The sequence below is a fragment of the Phoxinus phoxinus genome, assembly GCF_949152265.1.
Source record: "Phoxinus phoxinus genome assembly, chromosome: 3".
NCBI lineage: Eukaryota > Metazoa > Chordata > Actinopteri > Cypriniformes > Leuciscidae > Phoxinus > Phoxinus phoxinus.
Genome location: NC_136878.1, coordinates 40,973,571 through 40,999,817, shown reverse-complemented (window position 1 = coordinate 40,999,817; position 26,247 = coordinate 40,973,571). Strand labels below are relative to the sequence as shown.

Genomic DNA, 26,247 nt, shown 5'->3' with positions numbered 1-26,247 from the left:
TCTGTATATGCTACCATTAGGAAACATGGAATTAGCTTTCACTGTTATGCCGACGATACTCAGCTGTATATTTCTTCAAAACCTAACGAAACCTACCAATTCAAAAAAATTAACGGAATGCATAGCTGATATAAAAAATTGGATGACTAGTAATTTCCTACTAATAAATTCAGAAAAAACAGAGATTCTAATTATTGGACAAAAAACTTCCACACGTAATAACCTAGAGTACTGTCTAACACTTGATGGCTGCTCTGTTAAGTCTTCGTCGTCGGTTAGGAACCTGGTTGTGCTCTTTGATACCAATCTTTCATTTGAAAATCATGTGTCTAGTATCTGTAAAACCGCTTTCTTCCATCTTAAAAATATATCTAAATTACGTCATATGCTCTCAATGAATAATGCAGAACAATTAGTTCATGCGTTTATGACCTCAAGGCTAGATTATTGTAATGCTCTACTGGGTGGTTGCCCTGCACGCTTAACAAACAAACTACAGCTAGTTCAAAACGCAGCAGCTCGAGTTCTTACTAGAACCAGGAAGTTTGACCATATTAGCCCTGTTCTGTCAACACTGCATTGGCTGCCTATTAAACATCGTATAAATGTAAAAATATTGCTGATCACTTACAAAGCATTAAATGGTTTAGCTCCGCAGTACTTGAGCGAGCTCTTAACGCATTATAGTCCTTCACATCTACTGCGATCTCAAAATTCCGTCCAGTTAATAATACCTAGAATATCAAAATCGACTGCTGGCGGTAGATCCTTTTCCTACTTAGCACCAAAACTTTGGAACAGTCTTCCTACCATTGTCCGGGAAGCAGACACACTCTGTCAGTTCAAATCTAGACTAAAAACACATCTCTTCGGCCTAGCATACACATAACACATTATAGACTTTTATAATTAGGCTGCATAGTTTAGAACAGCCGGGACCGGGAACACTTCCCGTAAATCCTGATGTACTTGGTACATCATAAGAAGGATGGCGTCTACGCTAATATTAGTCTCTCTGTCTATCCCGAGGTTTACCGCTGTCCACCGGAACCAGGCCGTATCCAGATCTGATGAAGGACCAGCGCCAGGACACGACGACGACGCCGCTGACCTGAAGTGTCAACCAGTCTCTCCTCCTCTCCACTCCGACTTCAACCAACCGGAACTGGACAAATACTCTGATTCATTCTGAACTTCATACACTGTTCACTCATTGGCCAGAGGAGAACTGGCCCCCGACTGAGCCTGGGTTCTCTCAAGGTTTTTTTCTCCATTCTGTCACCTGATGGAGTTTTGGTTCCTTGCCGCTGTTGCCTTGCCTTCTGGCTTGCTTAGTTGGGGACATTTAATATTCAACAATATTATAGATCTGCCTTAAAGGTGGACGATGATGAAATTGTTTTTTGTATTATTTTCATGTTATCACTGTGAAGCTGCTTTGATACAATCTGTATTGTAAAAAGCGCTATATAAATAAAGGTGACTTGACTTGACTTGACTTGAAAAGGGTGTGTTTTTTTTTAAATATTCAAGCATTAAAACTTATTCTAGAAGACCCCAAGAACAAAATCAAGAATTGTAAAGTAAGTTGACACAGTGGAGGTATACATACAGGACTGGTACATGAAATGATGTGACACAAAGGTGCAAAATAGGTGTAAGACTACTGTTGTTTTATGTACAGCAATAGAAACATTTTCTTTTCTCACATTTCGGCACAATATAACAAGACCTGTAAGTGAAGAAGTCTTTGCATCAGTTGAAAACCCACATTATTTCCCATGGGAGGTCTAAGCACAGAGTGTACATCCTCGAAGGCAGTCACAGATGCCATGAAGGCGGTTGTTATTCTCATTTTACCTACTACTAACCTCTAGAGTGTTTATGTGTGAGTCTGGTATTGCAAAAGCAATGATGGAGATAAAAGTAATGATCTGAAGCAATGAACGTGAAGCACTATAGCCATTTTAAAGCATTTGGATATGTGTTATAACCCATTTACATGTTGAAATCCCGTTAGAAAAGAATGTTGATTAAAATCATTTCATTATGCATTGTAAGTTTATCGAGTATAAGTTAAGTTAAACCCTTGTGAAAAAAAGTTTGTATTGAATGTGCACTTGTAGTGTACTTCACATTTTAAAATTATAGTTACTTTTTTTTATTTGAAGATAATATATTAATGAAATGAAAGGCCACTTAAGTGTACATAAAGAAAGCACTCTTTCATGACTATTTCTTAAAGTACATTATAAACTTTGTTATAATGGCAAATAAAAGTTTAACTTTAAAGAACATTTTAATGTTTCATTTCATGTTTTTTTATAATGCTTTCACGTTTCAATAAGTATTTTGATGTGTGGCCTTACATACTAAGACATGTAAAGTAATTGATTATAATTTTAACTGTAATGTGTTATTTGATGTTAGATTTAAAGTTAGCTGCTATATTTTAAATGTACTAAATTGCTGCATCATTACATATGTGTAAATATATGTAAATATATAACATACAAGTGTCAACAGAAATGGTTTTAAAGTAGCGCTGTAAACAATTAATCGCGATTAATCGAATCCAAAATAAAAGTTTGTGTTTACATAATATATGTGTGTATTTTGTATAATTATTTTGTATAATAATACACACACATGCATGTATATATTTGAGAAATATTTGCATTTATATACTGCATATACCGGTATATTTTTATATGATTTATATTATATATAAATAGAACTATTTTATATATAAATAACACATTTTTCTTAAATATATACATGCATGTGTGTGTATTTATATATATACAAAATAATTATACACAATACACACACATATTATGTAAACACAACCTTTTATTTTGGATTCGATTAATCGCGATTAATCGTTTACAGCCCTACTTTAAAGTATATTTTAGTCCATACATGCCTGCCAAAACATTTCAAAGACAATTGAAGTAATTATGAAATAACATAGATGTACAACTACATTTAAAGTCGGCATGAAATCAAAATTGACCATATTTACTTAGTTAGCGGATATTACTAGTCTTGTGGTGAACAATTAATCCGTGCAAGTTAATTCACAGATTTTTTTTTTTTGCTGTGGTTATCTTTAATCAAAGTCTGAAAAGTTACTTCCGGTCTGGAATGTTTGTTTCACGTGGACTTTAAACTAATAGCCTATTGCATTTTATATAAACGTAAACTATGATAAATTGTTTGCACTTAGGTATATTCTTTTAAAGTACATTATTTCCGTGATACTTGTTTTAAAAGTACACTAAAGTTCACTTATGTAAGTATTACATTATTTTCTGTCAGACATTTTCCATGTAATCTCAAGATTTGTGTGACGTGTAATGGCTATGATGAAGTTTACAAATTAATGACCCAAGCAAATAGAAATGACCTTATGAACCCTTGTGAAAAAGAATCAGACATAAGCATTCTTTTAAAAAGAGTACTTATAAATATATATATATACATATATATATATATATATATACATACAAGGGCACATTTGATAAAATAAAGTACACTTCTTTTCACCAGTCAAAATTGACCCCATTAATGTTCCACATGTTTCTGGTATTAATGTGAGTAGTTCATCAGTGCACTTTTGTCTTTGTAATTTTTCAATTCAAATATAATTACTAGCTTCGCCTCTGTACGTTTATAGCAACTTGCTTTGTGCGCTGATGTTATTAATGCCATTCTAAAATAAAATAGCAGGAATATCTTGAAAAGGATTTTTTTACATTTCCATTTCTTTTCACTGTGGATTATTATTATTAACAAACAACAATAGTCTTTATAAATTAACAGCTGTCTAGACAGCTCAAGTAGGTTCAGACATCTATTGTTTGGATAGCGCATTGAAATACAGACACATTATCAAGTAAAAGACATAACACAGAGTTTATGCATTGTATTTTCTTTAGTACTTACATATAAGGAGGGAAATACAACAGTTGTTTTTTAGGGAGGATACAGGATGTTGTAACAGTGCTCTGTACATTAAGGGTGTGACAGCACACGGCTGACAGTACCGTGCTTCAGCAGGTCATAGAGTACAGCTCAAATCTACACCACAACACAGCATGTGGTCAAGGCAAAGGCCTAGTAGCAGCTCCTCTTGAAAAAGAAAAATGAAAGCACAGATATTGCAACTGCTGATTCATATACATACATACGTACATCAGTTGAAAGTAGAAAACAATAGGAAACCAAAAAATGTCCTGATGGCGATGTTACACTAAAGAAAATAATTTTAGAACACGGAAAAGTCTATGAGCTGCTACCAGAGACTTGCTAGTAGTCGTATCGAGTCTCGTGTACCCCATTAGAAGACCTTAATAATACATCGGAAATTATGTTCATTTTGATCGCCAAGGTACAGTTGAAAAGTTTACATTCACTTCTGAGCCTCCATATCTGTAAAGTGTGGGCCAAACTAAACATTTGACCAACACTCCAGCTGTCAATCAAAACCTAATACCTTGACGTGTTACATCATCAATTAACATTTCATCACACATCATATGATTGAGGGTTTATTTATACCTTTTTTTTTTTAAAGGGTGAAGAGGGCAACAAATCATAGGAGAAAGGTGGAGAGGTGTCAGTATTAAATTCTCTGTGACTCTTATCTGGAGTGCAAAGGGCCCCTGATTAAATTAGGGGTGATCTATTTAAAATAATAATATAATAAAATTACTATAAAACAAAGAAAGCAAATATAGGTGTTCCCTCCGGTTTCAGGAAAATTACTAATAAGACTATTAAAAACAAGTCAAAGGTAAGTCCTGCATGTTACAAATAAGCACAGTGGGAAATAAGCATTTAATACAGTGTGTGAATTTAGACATCCTGAAGAAACTGAGGGGTGTGTGGGGGTGGGGTGGGGGGGGGGGGGGGGGGACTGTAACCCTGAAACTAACCTGTGATAGGTCAGCAGCAATACAGATACAACTTCTTTGTGCCCCACCACAAAAAAAGCTTCCAGACCCGTTACCAGCTTAACCCTTTCTAAACTAGTAAATGTTTAAATTTTTGGGCTTGATCAACTGTGCTACCGCATTTTGTGGTGTTTTCTTTAACAAATCTAGCGTGTTTCAAAGTAAAAAAACAACAACAACAACAACTTAAATCTCAAAACCTGCATTTTACACTGTGGCAGATGTTACAACTAGTTTGAGATATTTCTTGGTATATTAACGAAAGTAACCGTGGTGCTATAATAATATCTAGGGCAGATTTACCTAACCACAATAATCAACCCCTCCAGTGTGTTTGCATAGCATTTTATCCTTAACTCTATTACCACCTGGATGGGAATTCACGGTGAGTTCAGTAAAGAGACAGAAAAAGAGAAACGAGAGCCTCACTGAAATTCAAGTATCTGGCTGCCGAGTTCCTATATGGCATCTGCCTCCCTTATTTCTCAGGCTAACTGAGTAATCAAGAGTTAAGCGTCAGAAGTCGTTATGTACTGAACATGGTATGTACACAGGAGGGAGGGTCTGGCACATGCATGTAATGCATGGTAACATGATATGTCCTCTATTATCATTTATGCATGATTAGATAATTCTCACAATACAAACATATACAAAGTAAAAAATAAACAAAATTGCGCTAATTGTGCCTCCAAGTCTCCATTCATGCAGAGGAATGTTGGAGAAGATACCTAACTCCACAATGTACAAGCTCTCGCCTTCCCCATGCCGACACATTTCATTGAGATACAGACATCTGTAGAGTTGCCCCTTGCTTTGGCCCTTACCAATATGAACAAATGGGGTGTCAGCACAGAGAGAGGTTGTGACTATTGAGATTCATTTAATAAGGCATTTGACTTAACCAAGACAGTGAGAAAAGCAGAGGTGGGATCCAGATTGAGAATGAGTATGAAATACCAAAGACAGACGAAGAACTAATTCAACAACCAAGGCATGTGTTGAACTGAGATAACGCTGAAAAGAGGGGCAGGGGGATAAAACCATTCCACCTTTCCAACACTGACAGAAAAGAATCCATGGCACGTTCTCACGAACATCCCTGACAGTTTCTGTGGCTAAGTGTCAGGTTTATCAACAATGGCATGAAAATGATCCATCTCAAACACAAATCTGGGACAAAAGTAGATCTGCACTTCAAAGGCCTCTTTGTTGGAGAAGAATCTGTTGGATTAAAAAAAAAAGAGAGAAGAAGAAAGATGGACACAGTGCCAAGACTCCAGGCATTCCTCTGAGAAAGATCCCATCCACAACAGGGTGACCCACACATGATTGAGTACTTCAGGGATCCATTTTGATATTAGTGTTCACAACTAAAAAACTCTATGTTTCCCATAAAGATTGTACACTCACCCTTCTACTGAGCAGCAATCACACACACCGCTGAAGCCATTTTAGCTAGAATCCCTTAGACTTGTCTTTGGCTTCCCTGGCAGCGTCATGAATATTTTTTTTAAAGTTTGTACAAGTGTCAATGTGTAAGGGAAACAGCACTGTGCAGAAACCCCAACAAAACTGGACATTAGGCCTTGGTTGTTTTTTTCGTGAAAGGTACCTCCTCTAGAGTGAAAAATAAGAGAGAGAAAAATAGAAAGGAACGTCTTTAGAAAGCATATAACCCGATCAGGCTATTTCCTTTATCCTGCGCATGTAGTCGTGCAGTTCCTCTGGGTCCTGAAAGCCCATGTCTTGACAAACCCACTGAATGTCCTCTTCATTGGCAATGGGGATGGAGTTGTAGGGTAAATCCTCTGTGGGAAGGGTAAAGGTGGTGAACTTGACACGCTTGCGTTTGGAGGTTGGCGAGCTGGCATCTTCTCCGTGGTCTTTGGTGGAACCGCCGGAGCTGCCGTCTCCTCGGCCGTGGACTTGGCTTTGTACGCTGGTCTGCGAACTGCCACTGCTGTGGTGGTCCCCGTGACAACATGTCTGCACCCCCTCCAAGGTGTTGCTGGGGCTCTCCACCGTCTGAGGCGAGAGGTCGTTCTGGGTGCGCAGGGGCTCCCCGTTACCCAAGAACACCCAGTGATGGGAATGGTCCATGTTGGCTTGGCCTTCAGGAGGGATGCGCTTATGGCGATACTTCAACACAAACACAATGCAGTTTATAAGAAAGACCAGTATGGCGAGACAAAACACGCCGAGGAGAGCATACATGCCGATCTCTAGGTCAGTCATGCTACGGGGATTGTGCACAAACTCGTCATCCTCCTCATCCTCTTCAGTCGGTTCCTCAGAATTGCTTATTGTAGGGAAGTTGGTGTAATCAATGGGCACGCTTGCAGGTTGCTCATTAGACGGCTCATACCCTCCACCACCTACGTTGGGATCGATAGCGGGCTTTCTCGTGTTGGAAGCCATTCTAGTGTCTATTTCAGTCTCTGCATCCACTTCCTCCTCAGAGTCTTCATCTGGTCCAAAGCGGACTTTGACGGACACAGGAGATGAAGCAATGACACTCTTGCGTTTAGTCTTCTGGCAGGTTTCGCTGATGGTCATCTCCACGTGCACTAGCTCTCCTGTGCCCTCACTCTCGGCAACGATGACTGGCCACCGCCCCTGGGGTTGTTGAGCCACCGAAACCACCTTATCGTCTGTTGTGGAGGCATTGAGGTTGTAGTCTTTAGGGTCGTACATACTCAGGGGGGCGGCGGTATTGTCACTGTAGTAAACCCAGATGGACAAACTGGCCTCCTACAAACACAAAAAGAAAGAAATTATGAGCATAAATTAAATTCAACCAGTAAACAACAGTTAACCTTCGAATTATGTCTTTGAATTCTTACTTTGTTGTCTGTGATGCACTCTACTGAATGAGTGTTGGAGATTCATATTTTGTAAATAAAGTGGTAAATTATGTTTTTTTTTGTGTGCAAACAAAGCCCTTGCGTCATTTCATAAAACGTTCCTACCATTCTGGGGCTTGAAAGTGGTAGTTGCGTAGGCTGTTAATGGAGGGACAGAAAGCTCTCAGGTTTCATTAAAAAGATCTTCATTTGAAGATCAACGAAAGTCTTACAAGTTTGGAACAACATGAGGGTGAGTAATTAATGACACAATTAAAATGTTTGGGTGAACTAACCCTTTAAGGCAATGACACAGCTAGCATTAAATTTTTTTCAAATGCAAAAACATTGTACAAATTTATCTTAATGCAAAGAGATTATCCATATTGGAAGTGTTTCGACCTTAATCTCCTGATTTTCAAAACTTCTTTTAACTCTTTCTCCGCCAGCACCAGCATTTAACATTCACAGAACTTTCATGGCCCCCAGAATATCTGAACATAAAATGTATCAAAATAAATCTCAGACCCTCTGCTTTTAAATAACAAAAATCCTGCTTTATTCTAGCTTAATGCATTCTCAACATTTTGAGCAAAAAGCTGAGAAATTTTTATTTTTGTCGAAGACTATATCTGGATGGGATTCAGAATGATGATCAAAACACAGACGGATTAGATCAAGTCCATCAACACCCCCAAAGCTTCACCCTCCTATAGCTCATCCTGGGTCAACATTTCATCCGGTAGCGTTAGGCAGTTTTGATTTATATGCCGTTTAATGTTGATGATCGCGTTATTTTACATATGCATCTGCTTACATATGCTATTGCTTGTTTCTGCTTCTTCTTCACCTGTGTTTTGATTGGATATTATGGACTGTTTTAGAAGATGTGTAATAGCGCCCCCTACCGTATAACGGTGAAAACGCGGAAAGCCAGAAATATTCCATCAATGGTGGGGAAAGAGTTAAATGTTAATTATCCGAAGTTTACTGGTCCATAAAAGACAACTGTCTCGAGCAAGCAAAAAGGTGCTTGTCTGCTTTAGCCGTAAGAAACAGACTGAGGGGAAGCAGCACTGGCGCGACGCTTGTGTTCTTGTCACCTCATAACAAGCCTGAGCTTGACAGTTGTTTTCCTGCTCTTGCTCTCTGCTAAAGGAACAGCACAACACCTTACACCTGTTGGCAGGCAGACAAAATAAAACCACTCTGCCAGAGTGCTTTTAGTCAGAAATGAAGTGTTGCTTTGCTTTTATATTCAGGAAGAGAAGTATTTATCTGCCTCAGCAACGGCCTGTTGTGAGGCTGTAAAAAAATCTCTTCTGTCGCGTCACTAACTTCAAGGTTGTTCCGACATTCGAGCTCAGGCTCTGTCAACACTGCTTGTCAAGATGAAGAGAGTCTTTGATATGCATGATCTGAATAATACATTGAAGATGACATGATGTCCTCGTGGACCTTTTGAGATCACTCTAGCCACTAAATAAAATGACATCAATCACACATGGTCCTTGATTCTTCTACAAGCTTCAGTCTTTGGGACATGACACTGTAACTTTTACATAGATAAGTCATTACAGTTCTAACTGCTAAAAGTTTTTGAGCTCTATCTTGAAAGTGAGTTTGAATTCACTGTACGTAACAAACTATAAAAGTAAAGTGTTCTTACATCCAAGGCACTTGGAACTTTAAAACGGAATAATCGCTTACACCAGCATACAGCAAAATCAATTATTTAAGGCTGCCAGTTAGACAAAAGAAAGGGGCATCTAAAGTGTAAAACAAAGAGCAAAAAAAAAATCAGTAACACTTTACACAACAAGCTTCAATTTGTTAACATAGTTACTTTGGTTTATTGTCATCCGAATTCAGAATGTCAGTATTTTTCTCCCACCACCCGCGTAAAAATCCCCGGCCGAAAAAAAACCGATTGTTTTTTTTTTACAAACACCAAGCTCGTGTGGTAATTTAATTGCTGTCTGAATCCACATCAGTGAGTTTACAAGAAAATATCAATTAAAAATTCACTGTTCAAATCCTTTGGACCACCGCTGAGCACGGTACGATAACGGTTGCGCCTCGCTGTAATTTGGATGCATTTTACAGATCTAGCCTACACTTTTATCACTGAAATGCTAGAAAGTATTTACAAGAACAATATTTCATCACCACTCAAAAGAGAAAGAGAAGAAAAGCACGTAAACATCTGAAATGGGCAGAAATTATATACGTTAAAATATAAACCAAGCAGCTTTATGTTTACCTCATGTAAATAAGAGGCTGTATTAACTTATTTCTGCTAATTTCCACATTTTTAAAATGCCATCCATCATTTTGAGATAAAATACAAGTCAGAAAACCATTTTAACTATACTGCATCCATCTATCTATTTTAAAACAGGGGATTTAAATAATATCAATATCAAATAATAAATAGGATATTATTTTCCTATTATTAAATTAAATTTAGCCAGCAGCCATATCACCCTGTAGCCCAAGACTGGTTGCCCACTGAAGCTAAGCAGGGCTGGAAAACCACGTTGCTGCTGGAAAAGGTGTTAGTGAGGCAAGCAGGGGGCGCTCACCCTGTGGTCTGTGTGGGTCCTAACGCCCCAGTGTAGTGATGGGGACACTATACCGTCAAAGAGCACCGTCCTTCGGATGAGACGTTAAACCGAGGTCCTGACTCTCTGTGGTCACAAAAAAATCCCAGGATGTCTTTCGAAAGAGTAGGGGTGTAACCCCGGCATCCTGGCCAAATTTGCCCAATGGCCTCTGTCCATCATGGCCTCCTAATCATCCCCATATATTCATACTGATTGGCTTCATCACTGTTTCCTCTCCACCAGTAAGCTGGTGTGTGGTGGGCGTTCTGGCGCAATATGGCTGCCGTCGCATCATCCAGGTGGATGCTGCACATTGGTGGTGGTTGAGGAGATTCACCCTGCTATGTAAAGCGCTTTGAGTGCAGAGAAAAGCGCTATAAATGTAAATAATTATTATTACATTAAAATTAAATTAAAATAGAATTTATTATGTTTTTAATGTTATTTACAGAAGACAATCATGCGGCTGACCACGCGTTCCCGGGTTCGTAGGATGACAAAACTCGCTCCTCCACCATTGTAATAATTCCACTGGAGGCGAGCTTGCAGAACCCAAGTGCAGTTTAATTTAGTGATGGCAATTTCAAAACACTGCTTCATGAAGCTTCAAAGCCTTTACGAATCTTTTTCTGAATCAATGGTTCGGAGCGTGTATCACACTGTAGTCACGTGATTTCAGTAAACGAGGCTTCATTACGTCATAACTGTTTCGAAACACTTCGAAATTTCAATGGTCAACCCATGAATCACGAGGAGTCACTGAGAACCAATTAACAAGTGTCTGTGGGTTTTACCTGATCTCTGATCAGTTTTATACATTTGTAGACGTTTTAATTAGACATTAGTGTAAATAAAATTAATAATTGATAGTTAGAATCTTATTGGCCTGTTTAGCTGAGCCATTCATAGAAAAAACTAATCAAACCCTGACAATTGATAAGATAACATATACACTTGATAATCTTATGAGATGATTAGATAATTCCAATTGAAAGATTTTACTTGCACTATTTTATTTTTTGCAATAGATTTGTAAAAATGTGTTTTTGTGGGTTTTTGTTGCATTTACACTGTTCTGACCACTAGGGATCACCGTAGAGACGGGTGTCGTATTGTTTCGAAGCCTCGACTCAATACGGCACATTTGCTTCAACTGTTTCATTGTTTCGAAGCCTCGCTCTGCCCACCCCTAGTTTAATTATATACAAACAAAATCAAACATAAAACAAAAGCGTGGAGTGACACTCAAGACTTAAACGTGAACATAAACATGGACATAAACTTCCCAACAGTGGTAACAGGTAACAATACTTGACAAGGACACGTGGCAAACATGAGGGCATAAATACACACAAGACTAATGACAAGACAAGGGACACCTGTGAACAATGAAACAATGAACCAATCAGAACATGACAGATAAGACAAGGGAACACATGACTATAACAGGGAACCACATGACAGACATGAAACAAGAACATGAAACAAAACCAAAACGTGACAATCATGAATAAATATAAGTTTTATCACCGAGGTGCCATGCACATTTATTTTTATGGACGTCCACGTGAGAAACATATACTGTCCGAACAGAGGCCCAAATGATATGTTATGATATTTCAACTTTGTAGAAATGAATAATCGTTAATGTATTGTCAACAAACATGAAGCAACAATAGTACTAATTAACTCCAAGGTTAAAAATCTAGGTTAAAGTTATTTTATTAATTAACTTTTGTTCACTGTTAATTCATGTTCGTTCAAACATTAATGGTAATTAATTCTAAACTTAAAACTTAATACATATATAGAAATTATAATTATATTTTAATAAATGATTAAATTATATTAATGCATTTTAACAAAGACTAATATATGCTGTAAATAATTATTGTCCAATGTTCATGATGCCTAATGCATTAACTAATCCCAACAAATTGAACCTCATTGTGAAGTGTTCCCAGAAAATCAAACAATAAAAAACGGAAGGCAGAAACGATTGCAAAACTGCTGTTATTTTGTGACTGCAGAGGTGAAGTAGGCAAGTGCACTGAAGGATTGACATGACGGACTGGTGGTAGAGGAGGAGGAGGAGGGTCATCAGTGATGTTTATTGCACAGTCTCCACAAGCACTTAGGCTGATGCATTACGCTAATTAAAAGCAAAGGTGGCGAAGCACAGAGCGGGGGAGAACCGCTGGATTTTAATGCGTGAACTGAAAGCAGCCACCCTCGTCTGATGCTGGTCACAGGCTAAGTACAGAGCAGGAAAAAAAAGGCCCCGAGCTCTCGCGGCAGGGCTCCGTGACCTGCCCAAGACATTGTATAAATTAGCCCGGCAGCATCCGAGGTCTTCACTTGAAAATGCGAGTGAATGCGCTCCAATTAATGCTTTGAGGAAGATTATACAGCAAATGCACGGAGCTCCCCTGATGACACTCGAGAACGCCAGAGAACAGAGGTGGCGGTGGCTTCTTAATAAGCGAGATGCTTGCTCATTTGGTGTGCTGATATTAAAGGAGATTTGAATATGTCTGAATGCCAAACTAGCCTTTATTAAAGCAGTGAGGGCCGTGCTGAGGCTAATTTGCCAATGGTGTATAACCTTCGTGGAGACTCGATTCATCAATATGAGGCTAAGTCCAGCCAGTGTTAACTCTTGAGGAGCAGAATAATAATAATCCTGAGCAACAAGGAAGAATTTCACATAAATGTCACTTGCATAATTCGTTGCAGGAGGCCAAAGGTTAGAGGTTTTCCATGGACTCAGCTGAAGAGGGGTATGATGACAAATGATACTGTCATTTTTAGACAATGAAGATACAAGTGTATTTTGTGAATGAATTAACAGAGATTCTTCAGTGTGATTCTTGCCCCTAAACAAGTGTGATCATTTTAGTAACACAATATGTGACTTGACACTGCACCTTCATTCAGGGTCTAAGAATGTAAATTATAAGATCGTTATATATTTCACAAAAAATCACATAGATGATACCATGACAATTCAACTAAAATATGACACTTCGGATGGTTTTACATGCTCTGTGGCTGGTTTATGTGTTGACTAGCTGAAAAGTGAGTTGGTAGACCATCTTGACAAAGTTTATTAGAGCTTGGAACAGTGTTATTTTAGTATGATTGATACTATTATAGTTTTTGTTAATATGTAGAATGTGATTTTGTGTTTATATTTAGTTAATTTAATTAATGTTTTAGCAATTTTGTTGTATATATATTTTTTAAAATGTCTATATAGCATTTATTCATTTTTATTTATTAGTTTTAGAAAATGAGAAATGTTGCTTTGACAACTAGCTTAACCCTTGTTAAGGGTTGTTGTGTTCAGGGGCCTCATTTATAAAACTGTGCGTAGGAACCTTACTAAAAGTGTACGTACGCACAAAAGCCAAAAATGGCGTACGCAAAAAAAATATCAGATTTATAAAACCGTGCGTACGCACACCTGCACGCAATTTTCACTTTATAAATCACAGCCTAACTGATAATTTGCGGACGCAAAAATAAATCATTTACCGCCCTTTCTCCGCCCACATTCAACCATATATAGACAATGCAAATTACCTCATTAGCCATGCATATATTAAAGGAGCAAGGAAATTTGTGTTTTTTAAAACGTAATGAGTGATAGGCCTACATCCATTTAAGAATGGAAGTGAAAGAAATTAAATTTACGTACTTTCAGCATATAGTTCCTTTTATGTCTTTAAACTAAACATGTATGTATGTATCTTTAGGACCCATAATGGTGATTTAATGTTATTAAGTTGGCTTGAGAAAGCCAACCTACTCAAATCCTATGTAAACTTATTAAGTTGGCTTGGAAAAGCCAACTTACTGAAATTTATTTAAACTTTTTATTATTTTTATTTATTTATACGTTTATTTGTATAGGGACAGTACAAAATGTACAAAAAAATTCTTCTTCTTCTTACTAAAAATGTACAACTCTAACTCCTCCTAGAGCTTTAATTCTACAAACTCCAAACTCGGGTCAGACCTTCAGACTGTTCTGACTTGGTGTGCTATATCTTTTCAAACTGATTTGACTCTCAGTTTTCTTAAAAATTAATATTAAAAATCATAAAAATCCCATAGACTTACATTGCAGAGTGCTCAAATTGAGCCAAGACTACGGTGGGCCATTAGTGTACAAGCCAAAAACTCAAATATAAACTCCCTGAAGCCCTAGATTCAATTAAACTACCATTCTAAATCTATCTATCTATCTATCAAACTTTAACCTACTTTAAACATCAAACTACTTTAAACTTCTTCAAACTCTCTGGTCCGGCTTTCTCAAGCCAACTTAAAGTTTGTCTCAACAAGTTTGTAGTTTCTAGTTTGTATTTTTTGTTGTAACCGGAACCTATGAGCAACTTGTAAATATTGTAAATATTGAAATATGTCAAACTTAATTTTGCCATTTTGCAAAGGGTTAATTCCCTTTATCCGCAGTCAATTCCTCAACTCACCATCAGTGTCGCCAAACTGCTTTGTCTTCAAAATGTGCGTACGCATGGGTCAGAGTTTGCGTGGAGGTGCGCATATTTTCACGTCAAGTTTTTCTTTATAAATCCCACCTTTTGCGCAGGAACTGGCGTTCGCATGTTTTCAGCCCCGTTTTGTGCGTACGCAAGCTTTATAATTGAGGCACCAGGTCTTTTTGACCCGGAGAGGATTTTCTTTTTCCTGAAAATTTTAGGTAATGTTATCGCATTGGACTACTACTTACCGACTTTGCTCACACAGGGTGCAACTACTTTCCTTTTTAAATTTTTTAAAATTTTTGGGGGGATTTCCCCCCCATCTTGTTACACTTGTGGTACAAAAAATAACTTATAAATCTCTCAATATGCTATATTCTCATCAAAGAGTTCTACGATCAAACCTGTCCAAAAGAAAACAAGTTGACAAAAATATTTAAATCCAATATTTTGCATAATATAGCATAACGATATTTACAAACTATATAAACAAAATAAATGTATAAGCCGGTTATTTTTGACCAGACACACCACAAGTGTGACTTTTTGTACAAAATAAAAGCATTTTGAAACAAACTTCCTGGTTAAACATTAAAGCACACTAGTGTGATAAACAGTATAAATGTTTTTGTTGAATAATGACAAAATTATTCACAAATAATGCTTTTTTCACTCAAAAAACTGAGGTGCATAAGCTCAGATCAATGAGGCCTACGATCGGTCAGTTCCAAAAAGAAATGCAAAACCTGTCTTTATCGAAATAAAAAAAGTTGTCCAAAAGATTGAATTCAATATTTGGACATAATATAGCACAATGAGTGATTTACAGGCACTTTTGACATTTTTGATTGGCAAACACCAAAGGTGTAAGTGTAAGGGTTAAATAAAATAAACCTAAGGTTTGTATATTTTATTCAATTTCAGTTAATGTTTATGTTATTTCAAGTATTTTTTATTTTAGTTAAAAAAACATGGACCAGCAACAAATCAAATATATAATACATTCTAAAAATCTGTATTTTGTTAAAAATTTTACAAAATACTGTCAAGACAGCCAGATGAAATGTCATTTATTATAGAGGGTGTGAAAAACAATGAAGGGATCAACTATACCTGCTTAAGAGTGGAGAGAGTCTGCAGGCCAGTTGCCTTGGCAACCATGGTATGGCTGTTGCCAGGGCTTGGTTGAAGATTAAGTGCCAGTCCCGAGATGGCATGGACACGAAGCTCCGCAATGGACACTTTCTCGTCTACCACAAAGAACTGCGTTTCACCCAGTACCGCCTCCACTGCCAGTGGGGATTCAACCTGAAATCAACAAAACAAGATGCGCTTTTACATTCGGAAAGACAATGGAGGTGTAAAGACAGTCTAAATGGAAGAAAGAATGGGGAGGAGTGACATTACAATGCCTGTCAAACAGAAACATTTAGTGAGTAATCCCACATATTCAAGATGTAGCCCACTGAGTAAAGGAAGCATGGGAGAATGCTTCTTTTCTCCAGAGGACGGCCAGCACTCGGCCTCCACATAAATCCCGACACTTCAAACCCATTATGTCACCGTTTCTTCACCTCCTACAAGCGCTAAAGGTCACCAGGGACTTACCGAGTGAAAAGTCAAGTGGGGCGGCACAACTAGGAGGGTCAGAGAATCTCTTTTTTTTTCCAGTGTGTTTTTGCTGAACCATGAGACCCTGGCAATCCCAAGAGCCACACAGCGGCAAGTTAGATAAAACGTGCCTCAATATAGGGATAGTTTTTCTCTTTTCATAATTCAGAAAGATTAACTTAAACTCACATTTTGCAAGACAAGAACAAGGCAGCCTACGTGGAGCGTTTTTGCCTCGAGAAAGACACAATAAGAGGGAGAAGTACATAGAGATTGTATGAATTTTAAAAGGAAATGAATCGTTGCCAGCAGCCTACACTTGAGTCTCTCAATGACAAACAGAATTATGACTAGCAAGTTGTTTTTGCTTTCCTTTTACACCATGTGCAAATGTCAAAATGACATTTCCAAAGTGAGCTCATTATCTTATCTTTTCAATTACAGCTATACTGAATAAAGAACAATAATATAACCTTCTTATTATTGTCTTAATCACAGCTGAGTCAGAGCTGGTTTCACTTATCCACACACGAGGGAGCAAAGCGAATCTTGCTCCTGATAATTTAGCCCAATGAAGTCCCTAACGACTGGTAATGGTGTTCAAAAATCTCCAACCTCTACAGCAAACATTTTCATTTCCAACCTGCTATTACTTCCCTCTTCAAAATTACCCATCTCCAGCTAAAAGCCCTCAGCGCTGATGTAGGTTTATGAACTAGCCATGCTGCTGATTATACTTCGCCTGTGAAGAGGCAATGCTCAACCATCTTTTGGCATAGAAAAGCCATTTTTTAGCCCCATCTCTCTGAAGAACATGATGCTGTCTTGGCGTGCAGAAGCTCAACCCAGGCTTTTCCTGATCCAGCCTAGACTCGCGACCCATATGTCCCAGATGCACACTGTTTGTGTCCCAATGCACTAATGTTTTGGAGAAGGCTGTTACAGTTCATTGACCATCCAGTCCTATACAACAATCCTCCCTCCCTTCCTCCGGTTGAAAAGGGGGAGCAGATGAATGTATAATTGAATTAAACTGTGTTGTTCCTGCATTCTTTATTTCCTGAGTTCAAGGCAAGCTTCAAAGATGCAGTGCATTTGAAGGAGAGAAAAGGAATGGCACGTAGAAAAAGGGGAACTAAAAACAAATTCTTGCCAGAATGGCTAGTTTGTTTGGTATCCAGGCGGTTGCAATTAGTTTTATTATACTTGCTGATATACCTTCTTTTGATGTTTGCATTATAACCAGAGCTTTGCATGCATGAATAGAGCGTGTTCAAAGGCTAAAAATGGGCCTGCCTATTCCCACTAAACCTAATTACTGTACTTGGTAGACCTGGCGAGCCAATTAAGTCATAGGAAATACAAAGAATCAGGCTCAGAGGGTAAGTATTGTACACTTAATGCTACTGTGGATTGATTCACAGGACCATTACAGCCCAGTCGATGCCGAGAAGGGGTCAGCAATACCTTCTGCTGTTCAGAAGATTATCAAAACAATGCCTCACGAGAGACGTTCAAAGCTTAACGGCGGAGCGTCTTTGTGTTCAGGCCAAAGTGACGGGTGGAGGATGAGCGCTCTGGCAGAGAAAGATCAAAGACCCACCAAATAAGCTAAAAAACCCTGGTGTGGTCGACTAATAAACAACATTATTCATACCTTTCCCTTGTTTCTTTTTCTTTCGTTTTTGGAAGGGTGAAAATGATGCTTCTGTGCTCAGACTCGTTTACGTTCAGCTTGCATTCAGCAACAACATTCGAAATCTGCATTGGGCATTAATTATTAATGGCCTTTGCAGTTTCCCCTAGTTTAATTAGCAAACTTTTTCTTTTATGCTCAAATTTGTTTATGGGCAAAAACACCGTTTTTTTTTTTCTTAAAGCCAAACAACAGACAGCACTGTGGAGAGGTGTGATGAAGCTGTCACGAACAATCAAATCTCTCTCTGTTTGGACACAATGAACTGATTGTGTGCTGATTCAATGGGGAGAAAACTTCACTCTCAAGAATGATTCCCCCAATTTAACACTATTGAAGTTTTTATATAGCACTGATAATTCTCTTCCCAAACATCCCAGTTTCTGAATAGCCCACTGGGACTAAATATGCATATGAATAGCTTTCTAACGGGGCAATAGAAGACAAAGACAGCAGCAGAGCTAACTTAGATAAATTAAATATGAGAATTTGAAATATTGATTTAGAACCCATGTTGATTTTATCAATAAACTGCATTTATATTCGTAGCGATCTGTCTGTTTAAAAACACTTAGATATTTATCAGGTTGACTTTGGACTATGATGAGCAATTGTTGTAACAAAAGAAAAGAGAAAATGAGAAAACAAAACAAAACAAAAACAAACTTTACTTTACTTTCTTCCCTGATGTTATGTTTTGACATGTTATAACACTAGCAGGATGGCCTTTTTTATTTAATGTTTTACTTTGATTTTATTATAAAAGCTGATATAATAAAAGTAAAAATAAAATAAATTAGACCACCATACCAGTGTCTAAAACATAACATCAGGGAAAGTAAAGTTTTTTACTTGGATATATGAGACAGTGAAAGGGATTGAACAATTGTCCCTTAGACACTTCATCATGTCTTGACAGGTAAAAACAATGAGTAAGGACCAGTGTCCAATAATGTTGGATGAAGAGAATGTAATACAGCTAAATTAAATTGCTGCATTGCAATATGGTATTGAGAGCTCCATTCACCCCCCCCCCCCCCCCATTATTTCATCAATCCTAAATTTATAAGGTCCATTCTTATTTGTATTCTACCTTCAGAGTGGATGATCCAAGCTCATTGGCCACAAGCACCGTCCTGTCCACCAGCTCAGCCACCCTGGCGTCCACCACCTTCAGAGAGTCTTGCACCAGCTCCGTCACATCCACTTGCCAGTCCGGACCCAGCATAGTGATCATCTGGTTTGTCCCTTCAGTAGAAGTAGTGTGGAACTGGGTCAGAACCTTAACCTGGGCCCTCTGGTACTGAAGCGTACATCCACGGCTCACTTTACGGTCATCATCGTCATCGTCATCGCTGTCTCTGGCCGTTCTGAGGAGACGAGTGAGAGGACTTTGTGAGTTAAATAAGAAATTCACACCAGAATATATGTGCCATTCATATGCATGTTAGTGTGACTTTTCGTCTCTCACTGTTTATTGAGTTTGCACTCAAGATCGGTGAACTTAACAGAAATGTATGGAGAAATAGACCTAGACTAACAGAGGATCTGAACATTACAAATTGACCTTTTAAGAAAAGCAAACACACTCTTATTTTGGTCGTTTCACATAATCCTGATTTATAGAATACATTTGTACTTCTATCTATCTATCTATCTATCTATCTATCTATCTATCTATCTATCTATCTATCTATCTATCTATCTATCTATCTATCTATCTATCTATCTATCTATCTATCTATATCTATCTATATCTATCTATCTATCTATCCATCTATCTATACATCTATCTATCTATCTATCTATCTATCTATCTATCTATCTATCTATCTATCTATCTATCTATCTATCTATCTATCTATCTATCTATCCATCCATCCATCCATCCATCCATCCATCCATCCATCCATCCATCCATCCATCCATCCATCCATCCATCCATCCATCCATCCATCCATCCATCCATCCATCCATCCATCCACATTTATATCATAATCTAATATATATATAAAAAAATTATCAAAGTTGTCCTAAGACAAGAATGGGTTTTGTTCAAAATTCATGTATAACTTTGATGAAAGGTTTTGATCCACTTCAAATGTTGACTAATTTGATTAACTTTTTTACTTTTGATATATATATTAATATTTTTTAAAAGTTAATCAAAGTTATCCTAAGACAACAATGGGTATTGTAACAATAACAATATAAATATATATATATATGGGTATTGTAAAAATAACAATAACTATATATATATATATATATATATATATATATATATATATATATATATATATACACATGTTGTTGTACATTTTCTATAGAGCTATAGCAACAGTTATTCATCCGATGATGTGCAAATGATGCACAAAAGCATATATAAGACATGCATTCAGACTCATTGCACAGATGAGCGCACTTTCTATATAGTGAATATTACTGAAGTGTACCCGGTTATAAAACTGTGATGAGTAAATTGCGTTCAGCACAGATTTTGTTTGGCATGCTTGTGCCATTACCTAATTAATTCACATTTCTTAAGTGCATTGGGTGTTAAAATAGCTAATGCGTGCATATAAACAATGCTCCGTCATGAATTCCCTCCTAAATGTTTGTTAGAACCGCATAACAGTATGAAAAAGTGCATCATCTGGAGACCTGTTTCATAGAGTTTTCGCATCAGTGACTCTTACATGCCTCACACATACCATCACGTTCAATCTATCTAATCTGCTCCCTTGGCAGCGTGTCACCATGCGAAGAAAGCGAGAGGAAGCGGGGTAAGGGCTGGGTGGATCTTCAGAGATTCCCCATTCTACACACATAACTAATTAATCAGATAACTGGAGACGTAGAGACAGCTGTCTGACAACCCACGTGACTGACAACACATGACCATCGATAAGCCGAAACTGAACCGGATGTTATCATGTAAGGAGACACAGTTACTTCTCAGCAACAAAGAGAGATTAACAGGCACACAAACACAGAAGACTTATAATAGTGGAAAGCAGTTGTTGATCAGTACATCGCTCTCTTCTGAGTTAAACACACGCTCCTGTTTCCTTGGAGGGGGAAAAACAAGAGGCTCTTGCATCAGTTGAAGAACCTGGCAGACAGAAGCTCTCTGTGTTCTTGAGGACAGTTACTCTCTCGTCTCCTCACACAGGTTAATGCGAGTTTCAGACCGGAAGAACACACCTCAAGAGCGGAGCCTGGCTTGAACTCATTAGGCTGTTGAGAGAACTGGAGATTTCATGCACGGGAACTTGCTCATCCAATAAAAATGAGTGTCAGGTTTCGCAGACACATCACTGTTTCACCAGTTTAGTGAGGTACAGCAATCAATTGGTGTGGAAGGCCAATGCGAGAAACCTCCCCACTGACACGTCTTAACATTGAGCAATGGAGCGGAATGAAATGGACAGGGCAGAGACGGGAGGAACTGAAAGAAGGGAAGAGGGAAAGAAAATAAGGCATCCAAATCCATGTTAATTGTTTAATAAAAATCTATAAAATAAGTGTCAGGTTAGATCAGATTAAAATAATAATAATAATAAAACATTTAATTTGGGATGTACCATGTATATAATGGCCTACACAAAACAGTAGTGTTGCCGCTGTGCCTGAAATCACTCATTTACGCTCACATGTGAAATCCACTATGTATTAAATGGTGAATAAGTAAACCAATGAGTGGGGTTTTGCACAGAATATGCGTGAATGCGTAAGCAGTACAGAACTGCCGTGATGCTTCCACACGATATCAAAACAAATTTATCCTCTCAATCTTATTGTGAATGATACATCTATCATAACGTTCACAAGTTTTGGGTAATTTTAATAAATTAATTCAGAAAGGATATATTTAATTGATTAATAGAGAATAAAGACATTTATAATGTTGCAAAAGATTTCTATTTCAAATAAACCCACAAAAATATTAAACTAATTTCAACATTGATAATAAGATTTTTTTTCCCATTAGCATCTATCTATTTTAGCATCTAAAATAAACAGAAAACAGGTTTTTTAAAATGGTAACAAACTATATATACTGTCAGACTCCTACAGAAAACTGATATTTTCTACTGACACACTACAGCAAAAGATATAAATAACTGGCTTAAAAAGATTTTTAATGTTTGAAAGTACTAATGTATGTGCCTAGGACTTTTGCACTGTACCACACCCACACACACACACACACACACACACACACACACACACACACACACACACACACACACACACACACACACACACACACACACACACACACACACACACACACACACACACACACACACACACACACACACACACACACACACACACACACACACACACACACACACACACACACACACACACACACACTTTCAAATCCAATCAACAACCTTGTTTGCTAAGCGATTTTATGCAGCAATACGTAAGTGAAGGTGGACTTGTCAATGTGAATCTTATTAGGGTCTCTTAAAAACAACTGATTTTGTAGGTAAAAGAACCCCATATATGTTCTGCTCTTAGTGTCATCCACACAAATTCATAAGCTTGCAGAGATTACACACATTATTATTATTTTAAATTTCTTTTAAAATTATTCTATTTAAAAAGGAACTGAAAGAAATCATGAGATTAATCAGGATTAGCTGGTGCCATGGCTGGGTCTTATGCACCGCAGCTCAGCACTGTGACAAGCTGTCAAGAATTTCAGCAGAGACTAAATGTTACGTTTTGTCATCTTCTCTTTCCTTCCACGGTGACAGCTACTCTCGTACGTCTTTTGGTGCCATGCTGTCTTTTAAGCCATTACTATAGTAACCATATAAATTCAATAGATCAGATCTCTTCACTTGCAAAATGACAGTGCAGACACCGGGATAAAGATTGCATCTGAAAAACAAATCAGATTTCGAGCCGATCACACAGAGATTGTATGTGTGAACAAAGCCATAGAGATCGTAGGTCCTGGGAGGAAGCTAAATCAAAGACACTCAAATTGAGGTCAAATGCAAATGTAATGACACGCTTGTATTGTGTGTGAATTGTCCGTATGAAACAGGAAAAATACTGAAAGAAAAACTGCACTGATAGACTTTGCTTACAACGGCTTGATAATAGTGAACCGCAATACACTATCTAGATTTTCTAGCAGCTATATATGATGTTTTTAAATGTTATTTAAGATATCAAAGCTAAATCTCTATAATTAGCTGGATTTGTAATAGATGACTTATTCCTACCTTTGCATGGTACATGCGTCATACCGCCAGCCCTACATGAAGGCTAGATGTAGATTGACGATTTGCACCCAAACTGGATTAGCATAACCAAATCAGATCATATTTCCATTTTAATGGCCCATTTGAATGAATTTAATTAGAGATTTACATCACAAAAGAAAGACCTCTGTAAGGGAGCAATAATGATACCAGTGAGTTACCAGAATGTTTTCCATCATGATTCATTCTGGAGAGGTTCCTCATGAAAAATGCCCGTGCTGATATTCTGCCGTGCACTGTACGACAACACCGCAGCTTCAATTTGTCAAAATCACAGCAAATGGGCTGTATGAAGAATGACATTCGGGTCTCATGCGGCATCAGCTCCATGGTCGCATTGTAACTAACACAGCCCTCAGTGACCTAGCATTAAAGCTTTTAACAACTACACTAATTAAAATATAACACCACTTTATCACCCTCACATCGCCTACAAGTATTACGATTAAATAAACAAGCAGCAAAATAAAAGAAAACATGTATTAAAGGTGCTACTGGGGAAATTAATATGCATTTATAAAACGGTTAGTTCCAGTCCTTGATTCTGATTGGTCAATAGCTGTGTTTTATTCACAATAAAACACTGCTATGAGCGCTTCACACAATGGTTCTATGCATAGATATACATAATAAAGGCTAGATGTCTCGTCCGCGCTGCTGGCCAATGGAGGTCGATGTCCGCACCTGGCGGCCATCTTGTCACAGGGGGCTCGCTCACTCGTAACATTGTGTTTTAATGGTGCATGTACTTTTTAAATAACCATAACTTGCTCAATTTTCTACCGATTTTCAAACGGTTTGGTTTGTTATAAACGTCAGAGATGTAGTTTTGACACTGCATACGTATGAATAATTCTAATATTATATATTTCATTATGTTCAAGCATCCAGAATTATAGCCACGTTAATAAAGTTTGTAAGAAACCAAACCATTTGTAAATCCGTCAAGATGTAAATCGTGCAGATCACTGACCTTACATCAGGTACCACAGAGCCCGCCAGAAAGCTTGCCTGTGACAAGATGGCCGCCGGGGATGACGTTAGAGACTCCACCGTAAGACATCTAGCCTTTATTATGTATATCTATGGCTCTATGTATCTCCACAACATTCCTAGCAACCACTCTGAGCAACGTAAACATATATTCTTAAGCTTATATAGTAAACAGAGTATTGTGAGAGATCGAGTAAGCGAGTGTACCTGCATTTACAGTAGATATCAGTCAGTCCTATAATCGTAATAACAAAAAATCTGTTTGAATGTACGCTGCGATATCTTGTCCTTTTAACAGTTAAGGGGGTTTATCTGAGCTCTGACACGCTAGTCATTTGTCAGTTGCGTCTTGTTTTTCCATGTTCCAAGTTTCAGTCCTTTCAATATAAAAGTCTTCTCTAGTCTCTAGACTGCCTCACTCATAAAGACAGTCTTTGCCGCCACCTAACGGCAAAATAATGTATGTAACTTCAGTTGCCGTTTACGGTCAGGGGCTATTTTTTTCCAGCGGAAGAAAGGCTTTTAGTGATTTGACAAAGTTGCATTGATACACATTTTTTGGCTTTAATATTTGTATTGTGTGGTAACCATTTAATAAAAGCAATAAGGTACTAGAGACTAGTGCTGCATCGTGAATAAGACACGGCTGAAAGGGTTGCAGCCTAACAACGCCCTTCAGCCGTGACTTATTCACGATACAGCACAGCCTCATGTACCTTATTGCTTACAAACAGCATTCAGAGTGCAAGAATATTTGAGAGCTCAGATGTAGTGTGTCTTACCTGCGGTCGGGTAAGATTGGCACCCTCCAGCCCTTGATGAAGCTCAGTCTGTTGTCTGAGAGCTCCACTTTAAGGGGCAGTTTGGGCACCCAGACAGTGAGCTCAAGAGGGGCACTCAGGTGCTCATAGCTGAAAATCACCCGAGCGTTCATGGAGCCACGCGTCTCTTTTCCATTCACAAACACATAGTCACAGTTCATGGACACCTGTTGAGGAGAGCAAAGAGAGATTTGATTGCATCCTCTGGAGAGTCAGCACAAAACAAAAAGCTCTTCACGGGCAACTGCAAGGATGCCGGTTTGTAATAGGCCTGTGAATTAAAACACTCTTTTGAATAAATCAAAATTAATCACATATCAATATTTGCTATGAAATCCCCTCAAAATGAAGCCGACGCCACAGCAGACTACCTGATAGTCTTTACAGCAATGCTTCACGCTCAGATTTTTTAGCATCTCACATTGAGCTACATGCTTTTAAGAAGCGGTGTCAAGTTTAAAACAGACCGCTGCAGTGTGCTACTTTCTGCTGCTTTTGAACCAAGAATGCATCCTATGTGAACAGCTCCCCACTATTCTGTAAGTATGGTTTGCCATGCCAAGTAGCCTGCAGTTTTGTATGGGTAAGGTGTTACTGTAAATGCATGATTTTTTTAACCACATGCATTACATTATTTTTTTTATATCATAATGTACTAAATAACACATTAAATTAAATGACAGGCATAGTTTCAAATTAATGTTCTTTCAAATCAATTAGCACCAGGGTTAAAGTGTCATTCTGAGAAGCATCAAGTAAACCATGAAAATAATCCATTCAAAAGTATTTTTAAATTGCAAAAGAGGTCTTTTTACTTGAAACATGTTTCCTAAAATAACACCCCATAGGAACTGTGTCTGACAGCTTTTTTCCTGAGGCATTTTTTTTTTTCCGAAGCAGCAGCAGTTGTTATTCAC

The 26,247-nt window shown here is 37.9% G+C and overlaps 1 protein-coding gene across 2 annotated transcripts in view; it reads right to left on the bottom strand.

The window, feature by feature from the left end:
* Positions 1-3,923: 3,923 nt before the first annotated feature.
* Positions 3,924-26,247, bottom strand: part of tmem132e (transmembrane protein 132E) — a 358,047-nt gene continuing 335,723 nt past the window's right edge. For both annotated transcript variants that reach the window (XM_079606022.1, XM_079606021.1), the window contains exons 6-9: positions 25,292-25,497; positions 19,319-19,595; positions 16,032-16,226; positions 3,924-7,712 (exon numbers count right to left, since the gene is read on the bottom strand). In XM_079606022.1, coding sequence (XP_079462148.1) covers positions 6,642-7,712; positions 16,032-16,226; positions 19,319-19,595; positions 25,292-25,497 — 1,749 coding nt within the window. In that variant the 3' untranslated portion in view covers positions 3,924-6,641. The remainder of the gene's footprint in view (positions 7,713-16,031; positions 16,227-19,318; positions 19,596-25,291; positions 25,498-26,247) is intronic.